General features: G+C 42.0%; 1 protein-coding gene across 1 annotated transcript in view; it reads left to right on the top strand.

Annotated features, from left to right (window-relative positions):
• znf830 (zinc finger protein 830) overlaps positions 1-13,334 on the top strand; it is a 65,509-nt gene that overhangs the window by 13,587 nt on the left and 38,588 nt on the right. Inside the window, exons 3-5 of the mRNA XM_072253540.1 lie at positions 4,128-4,251; positions 10,447-10,480; positions 12,945-13,159. Of these exons, the coding sequence (XP_072109641.1) occupies positions 4,128-4,251; positions 10,447-10,480; positions 12,945-13,159 (373 nt within the window). The remainder of the gene's footprint in view (positions 1-4,127; positions 4,252-10,446; positions 10,481-12,944; positions 13,160-13,334) is intronic.

Below are 13,334 nucleotides of genomic sequence, written 5' to 3'. Positions count from 1 at the left end.
ACACGTGCTTAGCCCACTGCTCTACTATCTCTGCATCCATGACTGGGTAGTTAAGCACAGCTCAAGTGCCATCTATAAATTTGCAGATGACTCATCACCCAGGACATACCCTCTTCTCATTGTTACCATGAAGGCGTTGTTACAGGGGCCTGAAGACACATACTCAAAGTTTTAGGAACAGCTCCTTCCCCTCTGCAATCAGATTTATGAATGGACTTTGAACTCATGTACAGTATGTAATTATTTAATATAGTCAGATATATCTTGTTCTAATGTATAGTTTTCTTTTATTATGTATTGCAATGTACTGCCACAACCAATAAATGTCATGGCATATGCCAGTAATATTAAACCTTATTCTGTTATGTTACATCAATTCCAAAAATGTGACACTATAAACTAAGTTTTGTATTGTCAGTTTTGCTTTTTTTTAAAAAAACACAAATTCTTTGTGGTATGGGTTAAAGGGAGTAATGATGTTAAAACTGGTTTTGGGACAGAGGCCAACACAATGGTTGACCCCTTTATAGCCATATATTGCAGTCCTGTAAAACTTGTAGCTTGTGTACAGATGAAAATTCTGACTATGTCAAGTTAAACTAATCCTATGATTCGTCAGAGAAGGCGATGGTTTTTGAGCCACCTCCTCTACTTGGTTTAGCTGTTCACCACTATTCGTGACAAATATGGGGTGTTGCACTATTAATCAGGGACAACATCACAGCGGTACTTGGGCTGGACATAATGGAGGGCTCGTCCACTGAGCCTGTATGGATAGAACTCAAAAAAACAGGAAGCGTGGAACCACTAGCATTGTACTACAGACCTCTGCTACCCACCCTCAATTGCCACTGGGACATTAAGGAATACATATGCAGGCTGATTTAGGAAAGGTGTAAAATAATAGGGTTGTTGTCATATGTCATGGGGGATTTCAACTTCCCGGATGTAAACCGGAATCTTCTTAGTGCAAGAGGTTTAGGTGAGGCAGAGGTTTTGTTTTGGTGCATCCGGGATGGTTGCTTACATTAATGTTGATAGTCCAACAGGAGGAAGGGCTGTACTGTACCTAGTGTTCAGTAATGAGCCTGATCAGTGACTGACCTTTCAGTGGGTGAGCGGTTAGTGAACAGTGACCACAACTCCTTGAGTTTTAAGATAGCTATAGATAAAGGATAAGTATGGACCTTGTGGGAGACTATTAAATTGGAGCAGGGCAGATTATGAGAGCATTAGGTAGGAACTAGGGAGAGGTAATTGGGAACAGTTTTAGGGCATCCATAACTGACGTGTGGAGGGTGCTTGAAGACAAAATACACAGCGTACAGGACAGAAAGGACAAAGATGGCATTGCAAGAGAACTTTGGATGACAAGAGAGGTGATGTATTTAGGCAAGGAGAAAATGGAAACTACTTAGGAAAGTAGTTTCAAACAGCCTTGAATCAGAATCGGGTTCAATATCACCTGCATATGTTGTGAAATTTGTTAACTTTATGGCAGCATACAATAAAGTACATGATAAATAAATATAAAGAGCAAAAAGACCTGAGTTACATTAAATATATACATGTCTATTAAATAGTTAAGTTAAAATAAATAGTGCAAAAAAAACAGAAAGTGGATGGCAGAGGGGAAGAAGCTGTTCCTGAATCGCTGAGTGTGTACCTTCTACATAATGGTAACAGTGTGAAGAGGGCACGTCCTGGGTGGTGGAGATCCCTAATGATGGACACCACCTTCCAAAGGCACCGCTCCTTGAAATGCCTTGGATACTTCAGAGCCTAGTACCCGTGATGGAGTTGACTAGTTTTACAGTCTCTGCAACTTACTTCGATATTCTGGAGTAGCTGCCCCCCCCCCCCCCCCCCAATACCAGACAGAGATACAGTGGGTTAGAATGTTGTCCATGGTACACTTGTTGAAGTTTTTGAGTGTTTTAGTTTACAGACCAAATCTCCTCAAACTCCTAATGAGATATAGCCATTGTCTTGCCTTCTTTATAGCTGCATCAATATGTTGTATCCAGGTTAGGGCCTCAAAGGTATTGACATCCATGAACTTGAAATTGCTCACTCTCTCCACTTCTGATTCCTCTATGAGGATTGGTTTGTGTTCCCTCGTCTTACCCTTTCTGAAGTCCACATCCAGCTCTTTGGTCTTGCTGATGTCGAGTGCAAGATTGTTGCTGCGACGCCACTCAACTAACTGGTATATCTCGCTCCTGTACGCCCTTTCGTCACCATCTGAAATTCTGCCAACGATGGTTTTATCATCAGCAAATTTATAGATGACATTGAGGATTATAAAGAACCCAGAAAAGAACTTGAGGGAATTAAGAAAGACATGAGGGGTCACGAAAAGGCCTTGGCAAGTAGGATTAAATAGAATCCCATGGCATTGGTATTATCCCAAGAGGATAACCAGTGAGAGCGTCCTTAATGAGTACTTTACATCAGTATTTACCAAGAAGAAGGATGTGGAGGATAGGGAGAGCAGTACTGAGCAGGACCCTTCAAGTCAAAGGGGGAGGTAATGTTGGAACTCTTAAAGGGCATTGTTGGATATGTTCTTCAGGCATGATGGGATATATTCCAGGTTATTGAGAGAGGCAAGAAATGAGATGGCTGGGTCTTAACCCATGTCTAGCCAATGGCAAGGATCTGGAGGACTGGTGAGTAGCTAATGTTCCATTATTCAAAAAAAGAACCAGGAAATATCTTGGAAACTATAGTCCGGTGAATTTCATGTCAGTGGTAGGGAAGATACTGGAGAGAATTCTTGGGGATAGGATTTGTGACTATTTGGAAAACTGTGGCCCAAATAGGGAGAGCCAACATGGTTTTGTGCGGGGCAAGTCGTGTCTTATTAACTTGTTTGAGTTTTTTGATGAGGTGACGAGGGTGATTGATGAAGGCAGAGTTGTGGATATTGCCTACATGGATTTGGGTGAGGCATTTGACTGGGTCCCTCATCGGAGGCTCATCCAGAAAATTAGGTCCCATGGGATCCACGGTGAAATGGCTGTTAGGAGTCAGAACTGGCTTGCCCATGGAATACAGAGGGTAGTGGTCAAAGGGACTTATTTTAGCTGGAGTTCTGTGCTTATTGGTTTTCCACAGGGATCTGTACTGAGACCTCTGCTGTTTGTGATTTTTCAAAATGACTTGGATGAAAATGGGGGGAGGGGGAGGATACAGCGCAGATATGAGTGGAGAAATGGCAGATGGAGTTTAACCCAGATAAAGGTGAGGTGTTACACCTTGGTAGGGCAAAGGCAAGGAGACAGTACACTGTTAAGGGCAAGATCTTTAACAGTGTTGTCAATCAGGAGGGATCTTGGGATCCAAGTTCATAGCTCTCTGAAAGTGGCTGCACAGGTTGATAGTTTGGTTAAGAAAAGATACGGCATGCTTGTCTTTATTAGTCAAAACCCAATCAGGATTATTCCGTATAGTTGTGATCGGCCATTATAGGAAGGATGTTGAGGCTTTGGAGATGGTGCAGAAGAGGTTTACCAGGATGCTGCCTGGATTGCAGGGCATGTGCTATAATGAGAGTTTGGGTTTTCTGAAGAGCAGCGAAGCTGAGGGGAGATCTGATAGAGGTTTATAAGTTTATGAGAAGCATAGATAGAGTAAACAGAGTATCCTTTTCTCAGGGTGGAATTGTCTAATACCAGAAGATATTAAGGTGGGAGGGGATAAGTTCAAAAGGGATATGAGGGTCAGGTTTTTTTTACACAGAGTGGTGGGTGCCTAGAATGTGCTGCCTGGCTGCCCAGGGTGATGGCTGGGGCAAATTCATTAGGGACTTTTAAGAGACATTTAGATAGGCACACAAATTTGAGGGAAACGGAAGGATATGGACATTGTGTTGGCAAAAGGAATTTGTTTCGTTGGCCATTTGAATACTAATTTCACTGGTTTGGCGCAGCATTGTGGGCTGAAGGGCCTGTTGTTCTATGTTCCAAGAGCAGCTAAGACTGCCCAAGTTTTGAAATTGCTAGATCAATCAGTGTTATTTGTGCATAAAGATACCCTTACCAGGAAATATCTGTCAAAAATGCTGTGTTGGGAGGTGCTGTTGATCCCATAGGAAAGCACAGTAATCACACTGTTTCTTGCAGAACCTGGAGAAGCTAAGAAATGTAGATCAAGCAACTGGACCATCAAGAGTTAATACAGCAACAGTTCCTGTAATAAAGAGAAAAGGTACAGATACAGAAACACAACCAATAAAGAAGATCAAAGGTAAACAATTTTAAGAATTTAAAAAATGTTCTGTTGATATAATTCTTTGTTGGAGAAATTCTGTAATCCATTCTAAGTGTTCACTTTCACCTCCGCACCTGGTTTAATTTTGTGCTTCTGCCTTTCTGACTCCATGGTTGTCGTATGAGCTGAACTGAGCACATCATACCTTCATTCCTCCTTTGACAATCTCTAGCCCCCACTGTTAATTCTTTGACTGAACCCAATAATAACTCTTTCTCCCACCCCACAGATCCTCCTGCCCTATTCCCCAATCCTGGCCCAGTTATCTCCCTGAATGAAGTTGTACCATCCTTTAACAAGCCCCAGTTTTCCACCCAACCTTGATTCTCCTGAGCTTGCCCAATCCGCTTTTTCCATCAATCCTCTCTCCACTTCCCCAGTCTACTTTCAGTTCCTTTCCTGGTTAAAAACTGGCATGTTCCCTGGTGCAACTTCACAAGCATGCTGAGATCTGAAACAATAAACAAGAAGCTGAAGGAAGCATAGAAAACTTTCAGCACAATACAGGCCCTTCGGCCCACAAAGCTGAGCTGAAGATGTCCTTCCCTTCGAGATTATCTAGGGTTACCCATGGCCCTCTATTTTTCTAAGCGCCATGTACCTATCCAGGAGTTTCTTAAAAGACCCTGTCGTATTCACCCCCACCACCATCACTGGCGGCCCATTCCACACATTTACCACTCTCTGTGTAAAAAAAAAAACTTACCCTGACATCTCCTATTTCCAAGCACCTTAAAACTGTGCCCTCACGTGCTAGCCATTTCAGCCCTGGGAAAATGCCTCTGACTATGCACATGACCAATGCCTCTCATCATCTTGTACACCTCTATCAGGTTACCTCTCATCCTCTGTCGCTCCAAGAAGAAAAGGCGGAATTCACTCAACCAATTCTTGTAAGGCATGCTCCTCAATCCAAGCAACATCCTTGTAAATCTCCTTTGCACCCTTTCTATGGTTTCCACATTCTTCCTGTAGTGAGGTGGCCAGAACTGAGCACAGTACTCCAAGTGGGGTCTGACCAGCGTCCTATATAGCTGCAGCATTACCTCTCAGCTCTTAAACTCAATCCCACGATTGATGAAGGCCAATGCACCGTATGTTGGCGGGTGGGAACCAAACTCAAGAGACTGGGGAAGAGGAGGTTGGCTCACTAATAGAGAAAGCTTGTAGACAGTGCAAGAGGGAGGATAGACAGGTGATAGAGAAGGGACGCGCTCAGAGCGAAGATTTGAGATGTGTGTATTTTAATGCAAGGAGTGTTGTGTACAAAGTGGATGAGCTTAGAGCGTGGATCAGTACTTGGAGATTTGATGAGGTGGCCATTACAGAGACTTGGATGGCTCAGGGACAGGAATGGTTACTTCAAGTGCCGGGTTTTAGATGTTTCAGAAAGGACAGGGAGCGAGGCAAAAGAGGTGGGGACGTGGCACTGTTGATCAGAGATAGTGTCACGGCTGCAGAAAAGGTGGACGCCATGGAGGGATTGTCTACGGAGTCTCTGTGGGTGGAGGTTAGGAACAGGAAGGGGTCAATACTGGGTGTTTTTTATAGGCTGCCCAATAGTAAAAGGGATATTGAGGAGCAGATAGGGAAACAGATCCTGGAAAGGATTAATAATAACAGAGTTGTCGTGATGGGAGACTTTAATTTCCTAAATATCGATTGGTATCTATCAAGAGCGAGGGGATTAGATGAGGTGGAGTTTGTTAGGTGTGTTCAGGAAGGTTTCTTGACAGAATATGTAGATAAGCCTACACGAGGAGAGGCTGTACTTGATTTGGTATTGGGAAATGAACCTGGTCAGGTGTCAGATCTCTCAGTGGAAGAGCATTTTGGAGATAATGATCATAATCCTACCTCCTTTACAATAGCATTGGAGAGAGATAGGAACAGTCATTAGAAAAGCTTTTAATTGGAGTAAGGGGAATTATGAGACTTTCTGGCAGGAAATTGGAGGCTTAAATTGGAAACAGGGACTGTTCTCAGGGAAAAGTACGGAAGAAATGTGGCAAATATTCAGGGGATATTTGTGTGGAGTTCTGTATAGGTACGTTCCAATGAGACAGGGAAGTTATGGTAGGGTACAGGAACTGTGGTGTACAAAGGCTGTAATAAATCTAGTCAAGAAGAAAAGAAAAGCTTACAAAAGATTCAAAGAGCTAGGTAATGTTAGAGATCTAGAAGATTATAAGGCTAATAGGAAGGAGCTTAAGGAAATTAGGAGAGCCAGAAGGGAGCACGAGAAGGCCTTGACGGGCAGGATTAAGGAAAACCCCAAGGCATTCTACAAGTATGTGAAGAGCAAGGGGATATGATGAGCAAGAATAGGACCTATCAAGTGTGACAGTGGGAAAGTGTGTATGGAACCGGAGGAAATAGCAGAGGTACTTCATGAATACTTTACTTCAGTATTCACTATGGAAAAGGATCTTGGTGATTGTAGTGATGACTTTCAGCAGACTGAAAAGCTTGAGCATGTAGATATTAAGAATGAGGATGTGTGCTGGAGCTTTTGGAAAGCATCACGTTGTATAAGTCGCCGGGACTGGATGAGGGATGTACCTCAGGCTACTGTGGGAGGCGAGGGAGGAGATTGCTGAGCCTCTGGCGATGATCTTTGCATCATCAATGGGGACGGGAGAGGTTCCGGAGGATTGGAGGGTTACGAATGTTGTTCCTTTATTCAAGAAAGGGAGTAGAGATAGCCCAGGAAAATATAGACCAGTGAGTCTTACTTCAGTGTTTGGTAAGTTGATGGAGAAGATCCTGAGGGGCAGGATTTATGAACATTTGGAGAGGAATAATATGATAAGGAGTAGTCAACATGGCTTTGTCAAGGGCAGGTCGTGCCTTACGAGCCTGATTGAATTTTTTGAGGATGTGGCTAAACACATTGATGAAGGAAGAGCAGTAGATGTAGTGTATATGGATTTCAGCAAGGCATTTGATATGGTACCCCATGCAAGGCTTATTGAGAAAGTAAAGGGGCATGGGATCCAAGGGCCAACATCCACTTTCCTTGAAAAACTGTATAAGATTGGTGAGACATAGCCTACCGTGCGCAAAGCCATGCTTTATCAGTCCATGTCTCTCCACGTACTTATATATCCAGTCACTTAGAAAACCTTCCAATAACTTTCCTATAACTGATGTTGGACTCACCAGCCTATAATTTCCTGGATTATGTTTACAGCGTATTTTAAACAGTGGAACAACATTGGCTTTCCTCCAATCCTCTGGTGCCTGTCCTATCACTAAGGAAGTTTTGCATATCTCTACTAGGTGATTGGCAATTTCTGCACTTACCTCCCTTGTCAGGCCCTGGGGATTTATCCACCCTGATTTGCCTCAGGCTAGCAAATGCCTTCTCCTCTGTAATCTGCACAGGGTCCATGAAGTTGATGCCACATTGCCTCACTTCTGTAGAATCTGTATCTATCTCCTGAGTAAACACAGATGCAAATAATGCATTTTAGATCTCCCTCATCTGTTTTGGCTCTACACATGGATTACCATGCTGGTGTTCCAGGGGGCCAATTTTGTCACTTGCAGTTCTTTTACTCTTAACATACCCGTAGAATCCCGTGGGATTCTCCTTCACCTTGTCTGCTAGAGCAACTTCATGCCTCCTTTTAGCATTCTGATTTCTTTCTTAAGTGTTCTCTTCCATTCCTTGTACTCCATAAACACTTCATTTGTTCTTTCTTGTCTATACCTGTTCTGCACCTCCTGTTTTCTCTTAAACAGAGCCTCAGTATCTCTTGAAAACCAAAGTTCTCTACACTTGTTATCTTTACCTTTTATTCTGACGGGCACATACAAGCTTTGTACTCTCATAATTTCACTTTTGTAGGCCTTCCACTTTCCAAGTATACCTTTGCCAGAAAACAGCTTGTCCCATACCACACTTGGCAGATCATTTCTAATACCATTAAAATTGGCCTTTCTCCAATTTAGAATCTCAACCCATGGACCAGACCTATCTCTTTGCATATTTACTTTGAAACTAATGGCGTTGTAGTCACTAGATTCAAAGTGTTCCCCAACACAAACTTCTCTGTCACCTGCCCTGGTTCATTCCGTAACTGCAAATCTAGTATTGCGTACTCTCTTGTTGGGATTTCTACATACTGATGAAGGAAACTTTACTGAACATATTTGACAAACTCTATCCCATCTAGTCCTTTTACAGTATGGGACTCTCAGTCAATATGTGGAAAGGTAAAATCACCTACTATAGCAACCTCATGTTTCTTGCAACAGTCTGCAGTCTCTGTACAGATTGGTTCCTCTAAAGCCCCAGTAATGTGGTCATACCTTCCTTTTTTCCCAGTTCCACTCATAAAGCCTCATTAGTTGAGTTCTCCCGTCTGTTCTTACTGAGTACTGCAGTGACATTTTCCCTGACTACTAACATTACCCCTCCTCCTTTAATCCCTCCTGCTCTGTTACGTCTAAAACAACGGAGCTCCAGAATACTGAGCTTCCTGTCCTGCCTCTCCTGCAACCAAATCTCAGTAATGGCTACAACATCATAATTACTGGTGTTGATCCATGTTATGAGCTCATCTGCCTTGCTATGATACTTTTTTGCACTGAAATATATGCTACTAGTCACGCCATGCTCAACCTTTTGATTCCTAACTTTGCCTGAGGTCTTACCAATATGTGCTGCATAATCTCTCCACTAACTGTTCAGGCATTCTGGTTCCCATCCTCCTGCAACTCTACTTTAAACTCCACTGTGCAGCATTAACAAACCTTCCCATTAGGATATTAGTTCTCCAGTTCGAGTGCAAACCATCTCGTTTGTACAGGTCCCATCTTCCTTGGAAGCAAGCCCAATGATCCAAAAATCTTATACCGTTCTCCCCTACACCAACTCCTTACCCACATATTAAACTTTATAATCTTCCTAGTTCTGGCCTCACTAGCACGTGGTATGGGTAGCAATCCTGAGATTACAACTCTGGAGGTCCTGCCCTTTAACGCACCTAATCCCAGAACTCCATATGCAGAACATTGTCACTCGTCCTACGCATGTCATTGATACTTACATGGAGCACAACCTGTGGCTGTTCACCCTCCCACTTTGGAGAACCTCGTCACTCTTCCTACCTGTGTCATTGGTAACTACATGGCCCACATCCTATGTCTGCTTACCCTCCCACTTAAGAACGCTGAGGACTTGATCTGAGATGTCCTTGCCCTGGCACCCGGGAGGCAGTGTACCATCCGGGAATCTCGTTCTCGCCCGCAGAACCTCCTGTCCATTCCCCTAACTAACGAGTCCCCTATCACCACAGCATGCCTCTTCTCCCCACTTCCATTCTGAGTTACAGAGCCAGACTTGCTACCAAAGACGACTGTGACTTTCCTCCGTTAGGTCAACCTCCTTCCCCAACCCCCCCCCCCCACAACAGTATTGAAAGTGATATACCTGTTGTGGAGGGGGGTGACCACAGGGGTACTCTGCGATGGCCCCTTAACCGTTTTCTTCTTCCTGACTGTAACCCAGTTTCCTGCATCCTGCAGCTTGGGTGTAACTACCTCTCACTGTGTCCTGTCTATCACTCCTTCACCCTCCTGAATGATCCAGAGTTCGTCCAGTTCCAGCTCCAAATACTTAACACGGATTGTTAGAAGCTGGAGCTAGACGCACGTCTCGCAGTTGTAGACGTCAGGGACACTGGAAGTCTCCATGTCTTCCTACATCACGTAAGAGGAGCATTCAGCTATCTTGCCTGGCATCTCTACTGTCCTAGCTGAGGACATATAAAGAAGAGAAAAAAAAAACTTAACCTAGAGCTTTTCTTTGATTTCTCTGACTGAAACCTCGAAGAGCTTTTCAACTACCCACTGTTATTTTATTCAGAGTATTAAGAGAGAATTTCTATGTCCTCATCTTCAAAATCAAGACTTTCTTTATCCCTCTCAGTCCTCTCCATTCCTAAATTGTGCAATTGTATATAGAGATTTGTAATTCAGTGAACTTTGGACAGGGATCTAGACTGCAATAAAGTGATGAGAAAAATATCAAATCAAGATGTTCCTTGAATTTTAAAATACGGTCTGAGTACAAGAAACAACCAACAATGTCATCAAAATTTAATTAATATTTCTTGCCATAGCAGCAAACATTTTTATAGCAAATGTATACTTCTTTTGCAGCCTACTGTGAATCTAGAGCAGCTACAAGTACTGGGTGAGTAATTTTTCAGCAAAGATTGCACTGTTTATTCTTCTGTTGCAAAGGTTAGATTTTTAAATGATTTCATATGAGTGAGGGATTAAAGCTTCAGAAGCAATACAAGACCATAAGGTCTAGGAGTAGAATTAAGCTATTTGGTCCATCAAGTCTGCTCTGCCATTTCATCATAGCTGATCCATTTTCCCTCTCAGCTCCAATCTTCTGCTTTCTCTCCCATAACCCTTCATGCCCTGACTAATCAAGAATCTGTCAACCACTGCCTTAAATATACCCAATGTCTTGGGCTCCACAACCACTTGTGGCAACAAATTCCATAGATTCACCATTTCTCTGGCTAAAGAAATCTCCTCGTCTCCATTCTAAATAAGCATCCCTCTGTTCTGAGGCTGTGCCCTCTGGACTTAGACTCTCCCACTATAGGAAAGATACTCTCCACAGCTACGCCATCGAGGCCTTTCACCATTTGATAGGTTTCAATAAGGTCACCCCTCATTCTTCTGAATTCTCGTGAGTACAGGCCTAGAGCCAACAAGCGCTGCTCATATGGCAAGCCGTTCAACCCCAGAATCTTTTTTGTGAACTTCCTTTGAATCCTCGCCAATGTCAGTACATCTATGCTTAGATAAGGGACCCAGAACTGTTCACAATACTCCAAGTGAGGCCTCACCAGTGCTTTACACAGCCTCAACAGTACATCCTTGTTTTTATACTCTAGTCCTCTCGAAATGAATGCTAACATCGCATTTGCCTTCCTCACCTGCCAATTAACACAACCGGCCAATTTAACCTTTAGAGAATCCCTTGCACCTCAGATTTTTGAATTTTCTCTCCATTTAGAAAATAGTCTACACTTTTATTTCTTGAATTGCATTGACTTTATTACTTACATCCTTCATATACATGAGGAGTAAAAATCTTTACATTACGTCTCTGTCTAAATGTGCAATTTATAGAAATTTATAATAAATAGTATATACAACTTTTCAACCAAAGTGTATGACAGTACACTTCCTGACACTGTTTTCCATATGCCACTTCTGTCTTAAGTCCTTCTGGAGCCTCTCTACTTCCTCAAAACTACCTGCCCCTTCACCTGTCTTCATATCATCTACATACTTGGCCACAAAGCCATGAATTCCGTCATCCAAGTCATTGACATATAAAAAGAAGCAACCCCAACACAGACCCCTTTGAAACACAACTAACCTCTGACAGCCAACCAGAAAAACCTCCATTTATTCCCACTCTTTGCCTCCTGCCATTCAGCCAGTGCTTTATCCATGCTAGTATCTTTCTGTGATACCATGGGCTCTTATATGCAATTAATGTGACAGTTGCTAAACACGTATATTAAATGTAGCAGACAATTGTACCAAGTGCCACATTACTAAAGCAGATCAGACCAAAGACACAGTTTTGTGTTGAAATATTTACATCATTTAAATCTAGAGCATACAACCCTTTGGTTAATCTTTTTCCTCGTTTTTTGATTATGATTCACAGACCATCCCATGCCTTCAAATTCACACAGTGACGAAATCAGATTATTATCTGTACTTCGTGCATTTATCACCACCTTCCTTTAAATTCCAGTTTTCAGTGTAAAGTTTTTAAAATTCTTCCTGTTGACAGAATATCATGTCTAAACCAAGTTCTGTTATGTCTCTCTCCCATCTCCTTTTCATAATCACTGATGTCTATTTACATAGGCTATTTCCAAATATGCCTCAATTTCCCATTTCTTATCCATTTTGTTCTGTTTGATTTCTATCAAATTTATCTATTCTTTTCACCATGGGAAGAAATAATCATCTTTTAGTTCTTAATGTCTATTATGAAGAGCAAAGCAACTGCTTTTCTGATTTTCCTAAAATGGAAAACCTATTGTTGTCACTTAGGGAGTTACATGCCAGAAAAATAAAACAGCTCAAATTAAAATCCTGCCAAAGGTCAAGGATCAAATATCTGGATTAGAGCTAGGATGCCTGAAATATTCCTAATTTTGCTGTTTATGGGCTAGGTCAGTTGCCTAGGTAACATGCCATTTTTGGATTTGTGTAGTGGCATTCTCAGGCACGCACTTCTAAATGATATAATTAGGTCACTAAAAATGTAATCTTCTATGCTTCTCAGCACTTGGTGTTTATTCCAAATTTTCATTAAGGTTGTATGCTTTTCTACTGCTTGCCTTTTTATTTATACGTACAGCTATTCAAGCAGTAAGACAGAAATAATCACAACTGTTCTTATTAGTTTAAGCTGAAGGCCTGATGCCAGATTTGAATTTAATCCTCTAGCTAGATTTAGTTTATAGTCTAATTTGGGATAGAAATAAGGACACTGTCATTTAAAGTCGCAGATATTTTTTAATCACAGAAAGTACTTGAAATATTATAATGAAAAAATGTCCAGAAAAAATATACTGGTGATTTTTGTTCTTCACCATTAATACTTGTAGGTTACCGGCTAACTTTATCGATCCAGTGAATAAACTGTCTCAACAGTGCATGCAGCATGCTAGTCGAAATTCAGAAGTTGTCAGTAATGATGATGTCGAAAAAGTGGCCGAGGAAAGAGGTCATCCTGCGTCTCCTTTGGGAGTGGAAGTTTTACAGAAAAACGCTACTCTTCCAGCACCTGTGCAGAACAAGACAGAAAACATCCTTCCTGCAGGTAATGATTTGAAAGAGAGGCCTTCATTAAACACATATCACTGCAGGCACTATTTTTAACATTTCAATCATCATTGCAGGAAAATAGAAGGCAACGTTTTACTTAAGGCCCTATTTTTGTCCAACCATTCTGCAATTCATGATTAAACTAGTATACAAGATGAATTTTAATTTGT

Source organism: Mobula birostris, chromosome 3 (genome assembly GCF_030028105.1).
Source record: "Mobula birostris isolate sMobBir1 chromosome 3, sMobBir1.hap1, whole genome shotgun sequence".
Taxonomy (NCBI): Eukaryota; Metazoa; Chordata; class Chondrichthyes; order Myliobatiformes; family Myliobatidae; genus Mobula; species Mobula birostris.
This window is presented reverse-complemented; position numbering and strand designations above follow the sequence as displayed.